Source organism: Trichosurus vulpecula, chromosome 3, assembly GCF_011100635.1.
Source record: "Trichosurus vulpecula isolate mTriVul1 chromosome 3, mTriVul1.pri, whole genome shotgun sequence".
Lineage (NCBI taxonomy): Eukaryota > Metazoa > Chordata > Mammalia > Diprotodontia > Phalangeridae > Trichosurus > Trichosurus vulpecula.
The window spans coordinates 208,265,542-208,285,057 of record NC_050575.1 but is presented as its reverse complement, the minus strand read 5'-3'; the positions used below and the strand labels follow the sequence as shown (position 1 = coordinate 208,285,057).

Below are 19,516 nucleotides of genomic sequence, written 5' to 3'. Positions count from 1 at the left end.
CCAATTTGGGCGGCTTTCTTAGCAAAGGTACTAGGGAGGTTTGCCATTTCCTTCTCCAGCTTATTTTACAGATGAGGAAACTGAGGCAAACAGGGAAAGTGACTTGCCCAGGGTCACACAGCTAGTAAGTGTCTGAGGGCAAATTTGAACTCAGGTCTTCCTGACTCCAGGCCTGGCACTCTATCCACTGCTCAATAGCAGAGCCATGGTCTAATCACTCTCCTGACTCCCTCTGTTCAAATCCTTCCATTGATACCAACAACCTGCATGACTTTGGGCAGGTCACTTAAAACAATCTCACTTAGCATCAGTTTTCTCATTGGTAAAATGAGGGGGATTGGCTAGATGGTTTCCGAGGCCTTTATTCCGTCAGTGACGTCATTTTCCTGGAGCCAACATCACAGCATCAGCCTCCTTGTTACCTTGCACCTGTCACTGCCAATTCCCACTTTATGCACGGCTTTGATTCATGTACCAAAGATGCCAGACATCTCTTCTATAGAGATGACAACTGTCAAGAGGACGTCCAGAATGATAGCCCAAGACTCTGAAGGGTGGAACACTTCAAAAACCATCCAGGCTCTGAGACTCAGCCCTTTCAAGATTACCCCCTCAGCACGATCTAAACGGATGAGAGTGCTAAGCTTGCTCAGACCTGCTACTGTATGGCGCCTCCCCCCCCCCCCCCCCCCCCAAGGCTGAGAGGGACAAAGGAAAAGAAAAAAGGAATCTTTCAGCCCTCTAGAGTCAGGGTGGCTTCTTAGTCTATCTGGAAATGGAAGCTAAGCTGATCCGATTCACTGTGTCACTCCATCTGGGTTCTTGAGGGAATATCTGATTTTTTCTTGCAAAGAAAATGTGTCCTGTTTTGTTTTGTTTGTGGCTAGGCATACTGAGGCTGGGTGATCTCCGTAATCGAGAAGCCAACCTATAATCGAAATCTCCATGTTCTGCATGCTCACAGCAGTTCTGTTCACCCCCAAGCAGTTTCTTTCAACTCCAGACATAGAAACAGGGCTATATTCCGTCTACTGAGTGCACCCATTTTCTTCAATTAAATTACAGTCATCCCTTCCATATCGTGGGAGTTAGGGGCATGGTGCCCCCTGCAATCTGGAAAATCTGCATAAAATTTTTTGGCCCTCTCTTGGTACCATAGAAGAAGTATGAATTATCATGGTATTAAAAGATAAAATAGGTTAATGTTATACAAGATTATACACATAATTTATACATTTCTGAGTTTCTAAACTTTTTCTGTGTCATCTGCTGGCCTTCAACTGTTGTCTACGGCTTCTGCAAAACTCCCCAAAAATTCCCATGAAATTTCTTATGCTGACCTGTGATATTGAAACAAAGATGGGGAAAGTCACAATGTGGAAGGGATAACTGTATTCAGTTTAACAAACATTTGAACATTCAGCCTATTTATCAATCAACAAAATTTTATTAAGCTCCTACTACGTGTCATCAGGGACACAAAAACAAAACAGTCTCTGCTCTCAAGAAACTTACGTTCTCCTGGAAGGAGGGAGGGAGAAAACCACATGTACACAAGTAAATATGACGTATATGAAGTAATTTTGAGAGGCAGATTTTGCACAGTGGATAGAGGACAGGATCTAGAGGCAAGAAGACCTGAGTTACTAGTTGTGTGACCCTGGGCAAGTCACCTGATCTCTTTGTGCCTCAGTTTCCTTATTTGTATAATGAAGATACTAACAGCACCTACCTCATGGGATTGTTGTGAGGATAAAATGGGATAATATTTCCAAAGCACTTTCTAAACCTTAAAGTACTATGAAAATCTTAGCTATTATTATTATTCATTTCAAGAGGGAACAAGTGCTGAAAACTGGGGAAGGAGGGATCTTGATAGGTCTTGTGTGGGAGGTGGCAACTGAGTTCATAGAAACACAGTTCACAGAATCCTGGCTCTAAAGCTGGAAGGAACCTTGGAAGCAATCTGGACTAAACCCCCCATTTTACAGATGAGGATACTGAGGCCCCAGGAGGTTAAATGATTGGCTCAAATTCACAGAGGCATGTAAATATGTGTGTGTGGTGGGAGGGTGGGGGGATAGGATTTGAACTCTTATCTTATGACCATAGAGCCTGTGTTCTTTTCACTGAATCCCATAGGCTGAGGTGAAAAGAGGGAATTTCTCAGACTGGAGGTGAGTGGAGTGGTTCTCTTGCTTGCACAAGGAGGAACTGGAACCCCTCTCATCGGTCCATTCAGAGGGAGCATATCAGGGATACTACAAAGAACAAGATTATCAATTGCTCCTCTCTATGTATCTGACAACCTTTATTCCTTTTAGCTCCACAGTCTTCACTCCAACCAGAAAAATGTTTGAACATATCCTGTAACTCTTCCCCTTCAAGTCACCATGCAGCTCTTTCCTTTCTCTTAATGTATGCCCCAATATTCTTCTCCACCAATCCTACGCCTTCTTGAAAATTCCTTACCCTACCAATTGGGGAATGGCTGAACAAGTTGTTGTATATGATTATGATGTAATACTATTGTGCTATAAGAATTGACGAGCAAGATACTCTCAGAAAAACCTGAAAAGACTTATATGTACTGATGCAAAGTGAAATGAGCAGAACCAGAAGAACATTGTATACAGCAAAAGCAATATTGCGTGATGATCAGCTGTGAATGACTTGGCTATTATCAGCAATACAATGATCTAAGACAATTCTGAAGGATTTATGGTAAAAAATGCTATCCATCTCCAGAGAAAGAACTGATGAAGTCAATGCAGATTGAAGCATACTTTTTCTTTATTTTTCTTGGAGTTTTTTGTCTGTGTTTTCTTTCACAGTATGACTAACATGGAAATAGGTTTTCATGACTGCATGTGTATAACCTATAGCAAATTGCTTGCCTTCTCAATGAAGGGGGTAGGGGAGGAAAAGGAGAGAATTTAGAACTCAAAATTTTTAAAAAATAAATGTTAAAAATTTTTCACATGTAATTAGGTACAAATAAAATATTAAAATTTAAAAATAAATAAAAATTAGTACTTAAAAATCCCTTGCCTAATCTACAAGGTAACAACTAAATGTTAAATGCTGAATGTTAAAAATTGTTTTTACATGTAATTAGGGGAAAATAAAATATTAAAGTTTAAAATTAAATAAAAATTAATGCCTAAAAATTCCCTTGCCCAATCTACAAGGGAACAGCTAAATAAACTGTGATCTATGAATGTTAGAATATTACTATACTCTAGGAAATAATTAATATGGCATGCAGAGAAGCATAGGAAGACATATCTGAACTGATGCAAAGTGAAGCAAAGAGAAACAGGAAAAAGAATATTCACAATGACCATAACAACATAAATGAAAAGAACAAAGTTCCTTCCAGAGCCTTGCACTTGTGCCTCTGGGAAGCTGAGCTCTGATAGAAGAGCTTCACCTCATGTTGCCTGACACTACATCTCTACACCATTTACTGTCTTCATGTGATGCAGCCTGCACTTCAGTCGCCATCCTCATCTCTCCCACCAGGACCTTGCATTTGGTCTCTAGGCAGTCAGGCTCTGATTGATTATTTTTCATCCTAGTTTGTAATGAACCAGGCTTCCATGCTATTTCTCAGCCATTTCTACACCATATATGAAACCCCACCTTTCCAGCTTCTCCATTAGAATGTAAGCTCCTTGCAGAGAAGTACTATCTTACTTGCTTGTATTTGTATTCCGAATCCTTAACATAATGCCCAGCAAATAGTACTTACTAGTTTATCTGTCTATCATACTTTACCAAGAACAGAATGATTAAAACCAAATGCTATGGAATTAAACCCCTCCTGGATCATTGCCTTGTCATGGTGAAGGGGCCTGAGTATCTCAATGAAACTATGAGCTATGCTGCACAGGGTTAACCAAGACAGTGGAGAGTTCAGACAAAAGGTTATTCACTGGAGAAGAAAATGGCAAACCGCTCCAGCATCTTTGCCAAGAAAACCCAAAGGCCAGTATTAAAATATTAAAACATGACATCGGAATGGCATGCCATGGCCGACAGGGTCACAAAGAGTTGCACACAACTGAACAACAATAATGAAATTAAAATTACCAAGTTTTGGTCCCAAAAAAGAACCATGAGAAGATGTTTCCAACTAATTCTTTGGGGAGATAGTATACTCTGAGTATAGAACACTGCATATAATGTCAGACTATTGTGAAACATTTGCGAGTTTTGTTAAACTGTTTGGGTTTTTTTTGCCCTGTTTTTAAAACCTTTATCATAAAGGCCTGCTCTTTGGGAGAGGGAGGAAGGAGGACTATGTAGCACAATGTAGGTGATATAAAAATAGATATCAACAATGGATTTTAAAAAAATAAAATAAAATAAATATTTGCAAGGCTCTTCTTTATAAAGCATTACCCAAATTGTCTCCCAGGACTCCAATACTTCCTCTCCCCATTGTCTATTCTTCCCACATAATTAAAGGGGCCATTCCTTGACTAACTTCTTAAAGAGGCCTATTCACTGAATGGGTGTTACCTCACTCACAGTGAGCACCAGAAAAGACCTTAGACTAAAAGGGCCAGAGTCTCCCAACACACCCTGGGCCATCTCCAATCGTCCTGGTGAATATCAGTCCACTGGACCCAGATGGCTCTGGAGGAGAAAGTGAGGCTGGTGACCCTGCACAGCCCTCCCTCACTCAAATCAAAGTCAACTGCAGGTTATGTCATCACTTCCCTGATGTCATGGTCCTCTTCGAGAACAAAGGACAAACACAACAATTTTTCCCACATCCACAAATTCATAATACATGTGTCTATGGGGTCTTGGAGTTAGGGGGGCCTGAGTTAAAATATAAGCTCTGCATTTACTAGTTGTGTGATTTTGGGTAAATATTTAAAACCTGTGAGTCTCAGTTTCCACTTCTGTTAAATGAGGATAATAAATGCCTATCTTTCCTACCAGCCTCGCAGGGTCATGGTGCTTTTTTAAGCCTAGAAGTGTTATATGAAGCAAATTGTTGCTATAGGGGGCAGCTAGATGGCGCAATGAGTACAGCACCAGCCCTGGAGTCAGGAGGACCTGAGTTCAAATCCAACCTCAGACACTTGACAAATTTACTAGCTGTGTGACCTTGGGGTAAGTCACTTAATCCCATTTGCCCCACCTTTCCTCCTCCAAAAAACAAACAAAAAAATTGTTGCTATAGTTTTACAAAAGAACAACAGATTATTTATTCTTGTGTTCACTACAGCTTCCCAGGAGATCTACTCCTCAGCCTCCCACTATAATCCAGAGCTCCTGGGACCTGTAGAGTTCTGCCTCTTCCTCACTGAAAACACAGATGCCAGCCCTTTAGGGCCTGTACTCAAAGACAGAGATCATACAGTCTCTGCCTAGGGATCATTCATCACAGCCCTGTTTTATAGAGCTGTTTGTGCTGATTTCTTTGTCCCTGTATGTCTTTATCCGCCTCTTAGAGCCTGAACCCTCCTGCTTACTTAGAATCCTACTTTTTGCTCCTTTCTCTTCTTCTGCACATTTCTATCTAGATATAAAGCAGGATGGTTCATGAGGAAATTGTACTGGAGAGGGTCCTGGAAGACATTTCTGACTCTGGTACTTACTAGTAGCTATGTAACATTAGGCAAGTCACTTAACCTCTCTGAATTTCAATTTCCTCATCAGCAAGAGAGGGCATTGGACTAGATCATCTCCTAAATTCCCTATCAGAATACAGTATGATGTTCATAAAACTATGTTTCTATATTCATGAGCTCTTTCATTCCTTTGTTTTTATACAATGTTTACTTTAAATTTTTTTCATTCTTTTTATATATTTTTTAACATTATCTATATTTCCCAATGTATCTGTCCTTCCCTATTCTGGGAAGTAATCCTTTATATAAAAAAGGAATAACAAACAGAGGAAAAAATTCAGTAAAATTAACCAACAAATTGAAAAAAGTGAGATATTATAGGATGTGTTCCATACCCATAGCCCTCCATATCTATATAGAATTAAGCGGAGGTGCCATATTATGAGCCCTTTTCTATACCCAAAGACATCACAATGTTCTTGACATTTGTCGAGCCAAAACTCTCATTCCTGGTCACTCTTGGACTGCCGTGGCCTGCTATCACCCAACATAACCTCAGAGTTATCCTTGACTTTCCCATCTCCCTCATCTCCCATATCCAATCCTTTATTTATCAAGTCTTATTTCCTCCTATCCATCCCCTTCTCTTCACTCACACATATATGGTCCTAGTTCAGTCTTTCATCATCTCTCACCCAGATTGTAAGAACATACCAGTAATCTAATTGGAACCTAGGTTCAAATCCCTGCTCTTCTACTGACTAGCCTAAGCTTGCTTGGCATCATTTGTATGTGAGGCAGAGAATTATAATAATAACTACCAACTTTGCAGGCTGATTATAAGGATCAAGGGATGCGATGTATATAAAGTGCTTAGCAAATCTTGGAGTGTTTTATAAATGTCAGCCGCTGACATTAGTGATACTCAAATAAGATAATGTACACAAAATGCTTTGTTAACTTTAAAACCATATGGATCCTTAGCTGCTGTGTATGAATGTCAAAACATTTATGCACAGGTAGTTTCCAGACAAAGAACGAAGAGGGAGGAAAGGGTTTCATTAGCAGTTAGAGAGAAAAATACAGAAAAACTCCTTCTGCTGGTTGGGGGGAAAGCAAAAAATGGAATTCTACAGCTCCCAGGTAGAATCTCTGTGTTTTCCCCATAGAGAGAACCTAGAAAGGTCATTGTGCAGGAAGCTGGAGAGAGAGAGATATGGAAATGTTGCCTTTGCTGGCAATTTCTTCCTTGTGGTAGTCAAATGAGGGAGAGATTAAAGAATAGCAGAATTGAGGCTAGAAAATTTGGTAAGGCTATTTTAGTGCTAAAAAACTGCAAAGCTAGGAGTGGTCAGAACAAATTGCTTGAAGCTGGGCTGGGGTGAGGGTGGGGTGTTAGGAAGATTTTTAATACAAAGTTAACTAAGAGAGTGAAAATAAGACTTTTTTTTTTAAGAAAAAGAGGGAAATTACTAAAAATGGCAAATAGAGGTAGGCTATGTCCTTTATCTCTTAGCCTTCTGAGTTTGTTTCTTTTAAAAATCTGCCCTAAATATAATCATTAAACTCCTAAGTTCAAATCTGGCCTCACTTACTAGCTGTGTGACCTTGAATTAGTCATTTAATAGTGTTTGCCTCAGTTTCCTCATCCATAAAATGAGCCGGAGAAGGAAATGGCAAACCGCTCCAGTATCTCTGCCAAGAAAACCCTAAATGGGGTCATGGAGAGTCAGACACAAAGACGGAAAAACATCATTTTTAGGCTCCATGCTAAGCACTTTATAAATATCTCATTTGATATTTGATATAAATTATCTCATTTGATTCTTGCAACAGTCCTGTGGGGTAAGGCACTATTTTACAGTTGAGGAAACTGGAGCAAACTTAGGCTAAGTGACTTGTCCAGGGTCACACAGGTAGTGAGTGTCCAAGGTCGTATTTGAACTCTGGTCTTCCTGACCACGCCAGAACTCTGTCTACCCACTGTGCCACCTAGCTGCGTAATATGAACTCAAGAGCAGCTGGCTACGGATTAGAGATGCCTATACTAGGTGATCTTCATGGTCCTTTCCACCTTGGATTCTGTTCTAAATACTAATCACCAGTATGTTCCTTCACAATCAAAGAAATCCCCCTCACCCACTATAACATCAATGCGATATTCACGGTGCTTACAGTGGCTATGAATATGCTGATGCAGTTCTGAATCGCAAAATATAACAGACTCTCCACATGGAAGGCAGAACCAAAACATTTATCCAAACACCAGAAAGCCGAATCCATTATAGCAATAAAGACGGTAAAAACGCAGGGGGCCCCGCCGTTCCCAAACTGTCCCCCTGCTCGGGCCTTCCCTCAAACCAGCTCCCTTAAGCAAAATCACTCCCTCTCTCACTCACACTTAGCTGCTTTGCTTCCTCTCTCTTTCCCAGCTCTAACTGCTCTCACCAACTTCCTCTCAGCTCTGCTCCACCTATTTAGCAAGCTCCTCCCACCAAACGTGACTTAGGCTTCTGTGTGACCCAGGCAGGTCACATGGGCCTATTAATGGATGGGAAGATCTTCAAATTTACATTTGAATTTACATTTTACAAAATTACACCACCACCACCACCACCACCACCCCCCCCAGAGTTCCCTACCCACCAATGAAATCACAGGGTTGACCCTTATCTCTGTCAAGGGCAGGGATTATTTATTTCGTTTTTGACTTTGTATTCCTAGTGCCTGGCATAGCATCTGGCACGTGGTCAGTGGTTCATAAATGCTTGTTGAATGATTATTATTGGTGAATATTTTATGTGAGGGAAGTCATTAGATGGGCCAAGGACATAAGACCTTGCCTGCAGGTTTAACGTGAGTGCGTGTGCATGTGTGTGATGTAGCTTTACCAGCATTTGGTGGTCAATTTATTGACCACTTGCCCTTTCTCCTACTTATTTCCTCAATCATCAGCCCTCTCAAGTTCAGTCTCCACCCCTAATTCTTACTCATTTACCCCATCTATTACTGAATGAAGTAGATTAATTACTTGTCACAGGCAAAATAACACAGCTTGGTTTGACGGAAAGAGTACTTGATTTGGAGTCCACTTTGACTTTGGTTCAAATCCTTTCTCTGCCACTTACTGCCTCTCTGACCTTGGACAAATCCCTCAACCCTTCTAGACCTTAGTTTCCTCATCTGTTAGATTAGATGACGTCCCTGGACCCTTTGAGGTCTAAACTTATGACCTGCTGTTAGATGGCTAACAGCTCTTAACTGTTCTACAATTGCAACATGAATTAACTCAGCAAGACTTAATCAGAAACCTTCCAAGCTTTTCATATGTGATATGTGGTTGTAGTTCAGTTGTTTTTCAGTCATGTCCAACTTTTCATGACTGCATTTGGGATTTTCTTTGCAAAAAAAAATACTGGAGTGTTTTTCTTCTCCAGCTTATTTTATGGGTGAGGAAACTGGGGCAAACAAGGTTAAATCATGTGCCCAGGGTCACACAGCTACTAGGTGTCTGTAGAGCAAAACAAAGACACAGCAATGGTAGTAAATAGAAGTTGAGTAAGAGAATCTTTCTCTTTTACTTTGGAGGGGGGAAGACAGGGCAATTGGGGTTAAGTGACTTGCCCAAGGTCACACACCTAGTAAGTGTGTCAAGTGTCTGAGGCCAAATTTGAACTCAGGTCCTCCTAACTCCAGGGCCAGTGCTCTACTCACTGCACCACCCACCTACCCCTGAGTAAGAGAATCTTAAAACAAACCTGATCCAGCCCCAACCTCCCCTGCCCCATCTGAAAGATGAGTGAACAGAGATGGAGTGACTTGTCCAGCTTGTTAATGGCAGAGCCTGCACTAAAACCTAGCTCTCCTAACTCTACAGTAGAATTTTTTTTCTGCTATGTTGTCTTAAGTATATATATTTCAAGATACATGTGGACAAACTGTCTCATGAACATTCATTTATTTAACTTCAGAAAGGATGGGCCGGGCATCACTTCCCCCATGTTATTATGGACAAGGAGAAACATGACTTCCTTTAAGTCCCAGCTAAAATTCCACAATCCCAGATTGTAAGCTCCTTGAAGGCAGAGATTCTCTTTTGTCTCTTTTTGGATCCCTAGCAGTTAGCCTGGCACATAGTAGGCACTTAATAAATGTTGATTGATTGGTTTAGGGTTAGAGAATGAAGAATTGAACTTAGTGATCCAGATACCCAAGAAAAGTTGGTTTTTTTTAAAGAAATCTGAGTGCCCTGCTCCTTACCTTTCATGGTGGCTAGGATACCCTAATAGGCCCTGCCCTCCCCACCCCTCCCCCCACCTCCCCCTACCTCCTTCAGGCTCTGCTTACCGAATTTGTGCCTAGGATCTGCAGATTGGGCTTCTCAGACTCCAACAGCTTGGCCACCATCTTGAGGAAGCTTTCTACAAAGAGATTGATGCTCTGACAATGGCAGGCCATAAGCAACTGGTCCAGAGCCTCCATTGCAATGCACACATAGCTGGGGAAAAGAAACATCATGGATATTATTGCAGTCTAGATGCACTATTCAATGCCTCAATAGACTTTGTCCTGGTCTTGGAAGCCTGAGGCAGCTCCCAGGAAACAATAGGCTCAGGTCTTCTCATTCCAACTCCAGTGAATGAGACATACTATTTGATAAGGATACATAGGGGACAGGAGTCAAAAATATATAGCCCTGAATGTCTTCCAAGGTCACTCAGTACCTTAAGACTAACACCCCCATTTCTTTCAGTCATCATATGACATTCACTCAATGCTCTTCACCATCCTGACTGCCCTCCATCAGTTTATCAATACCCTTCTTAAACTATGGCACCCAAAACTGAACACAATACTTCAGATGAGACCTGACAAAGGGACTTTCACCCTCTCATTACTGGAATCAGAGGTTAGAGTACAGAAGGGCTTAAAGGGATGATGTGGCCTTTTGTCTTTCAGTTGTGTCCAACTCTTCACACCCCATTTTTTGGGAGGGCAGTTCTTGGCAAAGATATTGGAGTGGTTTGTCATTTCTTTCTCCAGCTCATTTGACAGACGAGGAACTGAGGCAAACAGGGTTAAGTGACTTGCCCAGGGTCACACAGCTAGTGAGTATATGAAGCCAAATCTGAACCCAGGAAGATGAATCTTCCTGACTCTGGGCCCAGTACTCTATCCACTGCACCACCTAGCTGTCCATGACATGGTCTAGTTCCCTGCTATCAGGTAAGTCAAATATTATTGCCATTTTACAGATAATATAACTGAGGCCCAGACATGTTCAAATTTCCTATAATCCTAAATGCTGCACCTAAGGTCACACAGCAAGCAAATTATGTGGAGGTATAGATTAGAATTTAGGTCTCTTGACTTTTAGTGCAATCCTCTTTCCCCTGTATTGATTCACTAACAGATTGCTAGAAGTACTTACTCATTGAGGCAAGACCTAGCTATTAACCATACTCTTCCTCCCTCTCCTAGTCTTTCTCTATAACCCAGAAACCTCTTCACCCAGTAAGTTTACATCACCTCATGGACTTCACATATTGGGCGTACCCTCCAGCCCCGGGGACTCTCTCTCTGGGAACTTTCACTTTAAGGAGGCCCTCCAGGCGAGCAGTCCTCATTCCTCTCTAAGCTGCAGCTAACTCACTAGAGTTTCTCTACACTGCCCCGAGACTCAGGTAATTTCACCTCCACCCACATCCCCTTTTCAGTTTTCTTTTATGTATTATCTCTCCCCCACCCCAATTAGAATGGGAGCTCTTTGAGGGTAGAAACTGTCTTTCTTTTTGCTTGTATTTGTATTTCCAGAGTTTAGCATAGTGCCTGGCACAAGTGTAAGAAATGTTTGTTGATTTGTTGACTTGGGGAAATATCAGAAATACGGAATCCACGCCAGAAGAAGAGTGTATATTTATAGATATTTACATTTATATAGCGCTTTGAAGTTTGCTAAGCACCATCTATTATCTCACAACAATCCCATGTGGAAACTACCATAAATCTTATATCCATTTTACAGATGAAGAACAGGAGGCTCCAAGAGTTTGTGTGACCCATCTAATCCAATAAATATTTATTAAGTACCTACTATGTGCCAAGCAGAGATGGCTCAGAGGATAGAGCACTGGAGTCAGGAAAACCTAAGTTCAAATTCATCCTCACAGACACTTACTAGCTACGTGACCCTGAGCAAGTCACTGAATCTTCAGTTTCCTCTGCTATAAGATGGGGGTTACAATACTACCTACCTCTCAGGGCTATTGTGAAGATTAAATAAGAGAACATTTGTTTCAGTGGTGCACAATTCTTCCTCTAGTCCTGTGCTTAGTCCAATACCTAGCACATAGTAGGTGCTATAGAAATGTTTACTCCCTTCTCCTTTCCTCTTCCCCATCCCCTTCAGTACGGAGCCCAAGGTGACAGGTAATTAATAACATGGCTAGTATTTGTATCCGTGTCTTCTGTCTCCAAATCCAGATATTTTGGGGACAGGGAAGCTTTCATACTGTTCTACCAAATTCAGTCACTCAATTTTTAAAATTAAAGGGAAAACGCACATGCATTTCTTCTGCAATACTTCGAAAGGGGGAGAAATGAGGACAAAGGGAAATTACAGGATCAAAGGCTCCTAGCTCTGAAGCTGAGAGGGCCCTCAGAGGCTGTTTAATCCAATTCGTTTATCTTACAGATGAGAAAACAAGCCCAGAAGCTTTAAGTGACTTGCCCAAAGCTGTAAAGAGGGCAGCTACAGAGAGTGGCAAGGTGGACAGAACACTAGGCTTGGAGTCTGGAGGACCGTAGTTTAAATCCAGCCTCAGAAGCTTCCTATCTGTGTGATTCTGGGCGAGTCACTTACCCCTGTTTGCCTCAGTTTCCTCACATATAAAATGAGCTGGAGAAGGAAATGGCAAAACACTGTAGTATCTTTGTCAAGAAAACTCCATGGACAGAGGCCTGCAGGGTCACAAAGCATTGGATACAACTGAACATAAAGGTAGTAAGTGGCAAAGCCAGGATTTGAACCCAGGTCCTCTGACTTCAGGGCCACTGATCTTTCCATTGTGCCTTGCTTTGATGTGTTCCCAATTAGTTTCTAAAACCTAGAGATGAGAAGAAAACTCATCATCTACAAGACCTCATTCTTCCAGGGTTCTCCAGTTTCAGTTTCTTCAAATCTATGATGCAATGCTTTTCTGGCTCTGTTTCCCATATCTATATTTCTCTGTCTCACCAAGGACTGAGAGATTTGGTCAAGCACTTAGTGACAGGAGGCAGCATGGTGCAGACACAAGCTTGGGAAAGGGGGAGTTTGCACCCCTGGGACTTCCTTCCCTATTCCTGGCATTCCTACTACTTTCCAGGCTCTTTGGTAGATACTAGAGATAGGAAGGCAACAAGCTTATTGGGGAATATGACACATGCTCACATAAGTGGATACAAAATATGTAAAAAATAATACACGGTCTTTAGTAAAGACTCATATGATGATCACGTGGATCTTCATAGCAACCAGATTCAAATAATTCAATTCACTTAAATCCTTGTTTCCTAGCATTGGCACCTGCCATGGCTACCCCTCTCTTGCTGCCATCCCCAATCTCTGTAAGCTCAAGCACCACATTCTACAGGAAGCCTGTCGTGCTGCTGGTGCCCTCCTTCCCTCACGGGCATCCTATCTAATTGCTGCTTACTCATTGTTTTCAGTAGTGTACAATTCTCCATAACCTCATTTGGGGTTTTCTTGGCAAAGATACTGGAGTGGTTTGCCATTTCCTTTTTCAGCTCACTTTACACATGAGGAAATTGTGGCAAACGGAGTTAAGTGACTTGCCCAGGGTCACAAAGCTAGTGTCTGAGGATGGATTTGAACTCAGGTCTTGACTCCAGGCCCAGCGCTCTATCCACTGTGCTACCTCACTGCCCAATTTAGGCAGCTGCCATCCGTAAAATCAAGTAATTCCTAATCTTCCTCTGAAGAACCAGAGTAAAGGGCACCCTCAAAAAAATGTATCATGATAGAAGGGGTGGGGAACCAGCAGCCTCCAGGCCACATGTGGCCTTCTAGGTCCTTGGGTGCAGTCTTTTGACTGAGTCCAAGTTTTACAAAACAAATCTTTTTATTAAGGGTATTTGTTCTGTGAGGTTTGAATTCAGTCTAAGGGCCACACTTGAGGACCTAGAGGGCCACATGTGGCCCTGAGGCCACAGGTTTCCCACTCCTGGGCTAGTCGTTTGTCAAGAGGAAGGGCTAGTCTGTGTCCTTTCGGTATGCTTGTGATGTTGAGAAAAATCAAGGAAAGCTCCCAGAAACCTGGGTAGATTTTTCCATATTCAGCTTCTGGAAGGGCATGAACAAGAGGCATAGAGGGTAGGTAGATATGGATGGGTTGTATTCTTCCCCTCTGCATCCCTAAAGGGAACATTTACATTGCTTTGATCACAGAGGCATAGAGGCACTAAGATTCACACACCAATCAAGGAAATTCTAGGCTAACATCGAATGGAGTGGAGGAAGCATCCAGGTACAACTTGGTTTCTTCATCTCACAGTCATACCTCTAGCTTGGAGGGCTCCTTGAGGGCCGTGTGAGGCTTGTTTAATTTTTGTCTTCATATCCTCAGATCCTAGCATAAACCTGGTCCATAGTATAGGAGGTGATTAATAAATGCTTGTTGATTGGTTAATTATTGACCAGTACTCAATTTAACCCTATGTTTCCCTGCTGAGCGCTCAGTAGAAAACTCATCTTTCTTCTTGTTAGCCCCTTCTCTAGGCAAAAGGCTTGGCAGGCAGGCAGAGGAAGTTTGAGCAAAGCTAGCCTAGCCAGCCCTGCCCCTTAGGCTGAATCCTCCAGGGTTTTAAACTGTCTGCCTCAGTTTCTTCATCCATAAAAAGAGGATCAATCCCCCAGGGTTGTTGTGAAGATGAAATAATATTTGTAAAGCACTTTGATACAGAAATGCTACCATAATCATCATTATTATTCTCCTGTGGGTCAGGGTCTTCATATTTCACATTCCTTGGATCCTGGGCAAAGGAATAGGTTGTAGGAATCTCAACAACATTTAACAGGGGCTCTGAATCTTTTTGAGTACTCTGGATCCTTTGGGAGTCTGGTGAAGCCCTTTCTCAAAATAGCATTTTTAAATACATGGGATTACCAGCCAAAATGAGAAGGAAATCAGGAATCTTGGGGGGAAATTTTACAGCAAGTTTCTTTGATAAAAGCCTCATTTCTCAAACACATAAGGAACTGAGCCAATTGTATAACAACAAGAACTATTCTCCAACTGATAAATCATTGAATGATATGAATAGGCAGTTTTCAGAAGAAGAAATCAATGTTATCAATAGTTATATTAAAATGCTCTAAATCACTAATAACGAGAGAAATGTTCATTAAAACAGCTCTGAGATACCACCTCATACCCATTAGATTGGCTAACATGACAGAAAAGGAAAGTGACAAATGCTGGAGGGGATGTGGAAAAACAGGTACAATAATGCACTGTTGGTGGAGCTGTGAACTGGTCTAATTGTTCTGGAGAACAATTTGGGACTATGCCCAAAGGGCTATAAAACTGTTCATATAACTTTGACTGAACAATGATGCTACTAGGTGTGTACACCAAAGATTTAAAAAAAAAAAAGGAAAATGGCTCATTATTTACAAAAATATTTCTAGGAGCTCTTTTCATGATGGTGAAGATTTGGAAACTGAGGGGATTTACATCAATTGGGGATTGGCTGAACAAGTTATGGTTCGTGATTGTAATGGAATACCATTGTGCTTAAAGAAATGATGGACAGGATGATTTCAGAAAAACTAGGAAAGACTTACATGAGCCAATGCAAAGTGAAGAGAGCAGAATATTGTACCCAGTAACAGTAATCCTATAATGATAATCAACTATGAAAGACAGCTACTCTGACTGATACAATTACACAAGACAATTCTGAAAGATTCATGATGAAAAATATTATAAAATAATCAAAAATAAATGTTACAAAATTATAAAGAATGGTAATGGCCTCTAAGGGGAGATATAAGAGGATACCCCCTACCTCATTCTTTCGCAGAGGTGGGGACGTACATTGTGTATATTTTCAGACTTTTTTCTACATACTGATGAGTGTTTTTCCCTCTAAAAATATTATTTGTTACATGGGAAGTCTCTCTGGGAAGGAGGAGGGCAAGGAATCCTAGAAGAAATTTTGGTGACTTAAAAAAAAACCCTAACAAATATCAGCAAAAATTTATTTATCCCTGAGTACAAGGTGCTCAGCAGTTAGCCTTCAAACAGTATATAGACAGACTCAACCTACTAAATATTAAATACTACAAGTATCCCTTTTAGTAATACTAAAACTACTAAATTTTAGTAATTTATGCTAGATGTAGTATATTAATTTCATACTAAATCTGCTATTTCTGCCATTTCTTGGCCTGTGGCTATTAGATTACACAGTTAGGCTCTTACAGAATAATAGGAAAGATGTGAATACAGACAGTCTTGGACTCTGGCTGCTTTGTATTCCTTCCCATGGAATATATCTTCCTTCCCCTCCATCCCCTACCTCCTGCCCCTAATTTATTATAGGCTGCCTAATGCATCTGCCCTTCACTATATATTCCAATTTCCACATAGAATGCAGAAACAGGTGCCCTCACTGCTGGAGCCAGGCAGTGACTCAGGGAGGCAGCAGGAGTGGGGAGAAGGAGGTACCTCTGCTGACTGGTCATTAGAAAGCCTTGAATCTTTGGTCCATCCAATCAGCTACTGAACATCTCATCATCATCACTACCAAAGGAATGAGCCTTAACTTTTGACCTTTCTTCTTCAAGACTGCCCTTGAACTTTGGGTAGGAAAGCAAAGGGAAGAACAGAGAAGAGACAGCAAAGAGGGCCAAGACTAAGTAGATTCATCTTCTACAAATATTCACAACTCAAGTCCCTAGTGGGGAAGGAAAGGGGACTTCAAATACTTGGACATCTGAAAGGCAATGTTTTAAAAGTTTCATTGAAGTCTTTTGTTTTTATATCATGAGTCATTTCTGGAAGTAACTCACTCCCTTACCCTCACTACCAAACTGAACACTCCCTTGTTGGGATTCTTTTTGGACCACATCTATGATTTCATTAGTATAGAGAACTGCTATCATGAAAACTTCCTTCACCAATGCAAGTCAACATATATTCTTCAGTATATAGTCTAAGAGACTTGCCTAGGGTCAGAATCAGGAAGGGAACTTAGGTCTTCCTGACTTTAAAGCAGGCTTTCAGTTACTCCTCGGCTGCCACCACAAATATTGTTTTCCCCCCAACAATCAACCTCAACATTGCTCTTAATATCAAATGAATGGTTTGAATTGAGAGAAATAATTATTAATAACCAATGATTTAATGAGATCCACAGTTTCCCCTTTTCTAAAGTCCTGATTGCAAAAGTTTAGTCTCTTGAAGGACATTGGTGATAATAAGATTGGAGTAACTTTCAGATCCCACCCAGGTAGGAAAGCCATTGTTCTCTAGTCAAATTTGAGTGCAGATAAATTCTTTGACTAGATTTCCCAAGTCTGGGAGGTGGGGTGGGGGTGGTCTAGGTATAGGGATAGTCTCTCTTTGACCTGAAGTACTCTCTGTCCCTCATTATAATATTCATTCTCTCATTAACTGTTAACCAATCAAAGTTGATTGCCACCTTTGGTAACACCCCTCTTCCAAGGAGTATATAAGCTACAAGCCTGAAGCCATGATTGCCTTTGGCATTTGAGAGTGCCACGGGCTCTGTTACCCAGAGATTATGCCTCTTGAACTTTTTAAACATCGCAGAATGCCTTTACTTGGGATAAGGAAATTTACAGGCAATGAAAAAAAATGAAGGCATTGGTTCAAAATTCCCTGGGTAGGTTTTTTTTTTTTTTTAAAGAGATCTGGGCCATCTGAATCATCCCCCAGAGTCCTCATAAATTTAAAGAAGGCAAGGAAAATTATTGTTAATTAAATGTTGAATGCTTACACTAGCTAGCATGCTGTCGCTTTTCTTTATGTGTTCTAAGTACGCTTTACAACACATCAGGGTCCCTCATATAATCAATACATATCTACATTTATGCCCATTTTATTAGACTGGGAGTACAAATGTACTCTTTTAAATGATAATTAGGGTTTATAGTTGCTGTATCTTTGCATTTATGTTGGTTGTATTCATGATTTATTTGATGCAGAAGCCTTAGTCATGAATGCAACCTCCAATTATAATAATGTTCCCATGGAGAAATAGGATTTGATTTATGTTTTACTTTCCAGGAACCCACATTGGAACAAGATGGGAAGTACTTGTGCAAGTACAGTAATGTAAGGTAGGAAAAAAAGGAAAGGAAAGATAGGCACCAAGATTTGGGGACAGACATAGGGTTAGGCACTCAGAGAGAGATAAGGAAAGAATGAACAGGATGGTGGAAAAAGAAGACTGATTTCCACTTAGGAAACTGGAAAATTCTGCTCCCCATTCACAAAATGGCCATTTGTACTTATTAAATCGATAACTCACTTAATTAAAGAGGGAGAACTTCCTTAAGAACTGTCACTCCAAGTGTACCTAGCAAAGACCTTATATGTCCAACCCCAACTCCTTTGTCCAGGCTACTTATTCCATTCCCATCATCTTCACCTGTAGGGATACTGCCCCACTGGAAAATTTTGTGCTTGCTACCACCCCTACCACCACTGCTCCCCCTTCTTGTACCCCAATCCTCAATTTTGCCAGCCTTGTCAAACTTTTACTTTCTTGAATCTTCCCAGTTTCCTCCATCCACTGACAATGTTGAGTGGGATGTATAGTCACTCCTCTACATGCAGACTTGAAAACAAGTCTTGAGCCCCTGTGTCATAGCAGGGAAGTAACAGCAATCAAAACATTTTAAAAAATTAAATATATTTTTTTAATTTATAATCACCTTTGTCTATGCTTCTTGCTAAGATTTAGATGAGCTGAACTCCCAAGACAATCATGTAAAGACAGAGCAGGTTTGATAGGGATGATAGTAAATTTGGGTCTGAATAGGCCACAGGTATTCTCAGTGACAGCTATATAGTTGGGGTGGGGAGGAATGCTAAATTAGGAAAACAGAAGACAACTTCTCTTTACACTCAAGATCTGGTGATAGAAATAAACCCAAACCAATGTTTGATTAAAGAGATAGCTAACATGTCACCTGAATCTCAGGTCAGTCCCTGTTGGTATCTCTTCGATGAATAATTGAGAAGTATCTGATAATTTTCATAAAGTGTCCTCCTACTGTGGCTCTAACCATACTCTATTAAGAAATTAGTGCTCTGCCTCCTCCCACTGCTTACCCATATCTATGGCGGCCCACATCACGGATAAGCCTTTCAGAGAGGTAGGCACCAATCCGGTCTAGCTTCTCTGGAGCTGAGAGGGCATAGAAGGTCAGCTTCTCCATGTTGGTTTTCACGAGGCCATCCTATAAAGACACAGATAGTACGTGGTCATACTTACCATTCCTACACCTAGGAAAGTTCTTGAATCAAAATGTAAATAATGATGACCTAGATTCATTGAACATATCACTGGGTGATAGATTGAAATATGACAGAACATCTCACCGCCTTAGCAATGACCTACAAAATCTGGAAGAGGGTAAAGCAGCATAAAGAGAATATCATAATTCCTGGAGTCAAGACTGTGAAATGCATAACAATGAGACTACTTTAGAGGCTCTACCACTTCCCATTCCAACAACAGGAAGGTTTCTTCTGTTTCTGATCATTAATATACATGTGTTTATTTACTTATCTGTCCATCTATCTATCCATCTATCTATCCATCCACTTATCTATCCATCTATCCAACTATCCATCCTTCTATCCATCCATTTATCTATCTATCTATTC

General features: G+C 40.9%; 1 protein-coding gene across 2 annotated transcripts in view; it reads right to left on the bottom strand.

The window, feature by feature from the left end:
* EFR3B (EFR3 homolog B) overlaps positions 1-19,516 on the bottom strand; it is a 67,562-nt gene that overhangs the window by 46,447 nt on the left and 1,599 nt on the right. For both annotated transcript variants that reach the window (XM_036749525.1, XM_036749524.1), the window contains exons 2-3: positions 18,959-19,086; positions 9,939-10,089 (exon numbers count right to left, since the gene is read on the bottom strand). In XM_036749525.1, coding sequence (XP_036605420.1) covers positions 9,939-10,089; positions 18,959-19,065 — 258 coding nt within the window. In that variant the 5' untranslated portion in view covers positions 19,066-19,086. The remainder of the gene's footprint in view (positions 1-9,938; positions 10,090-18,958; positions 19,087-19,516) is intronic.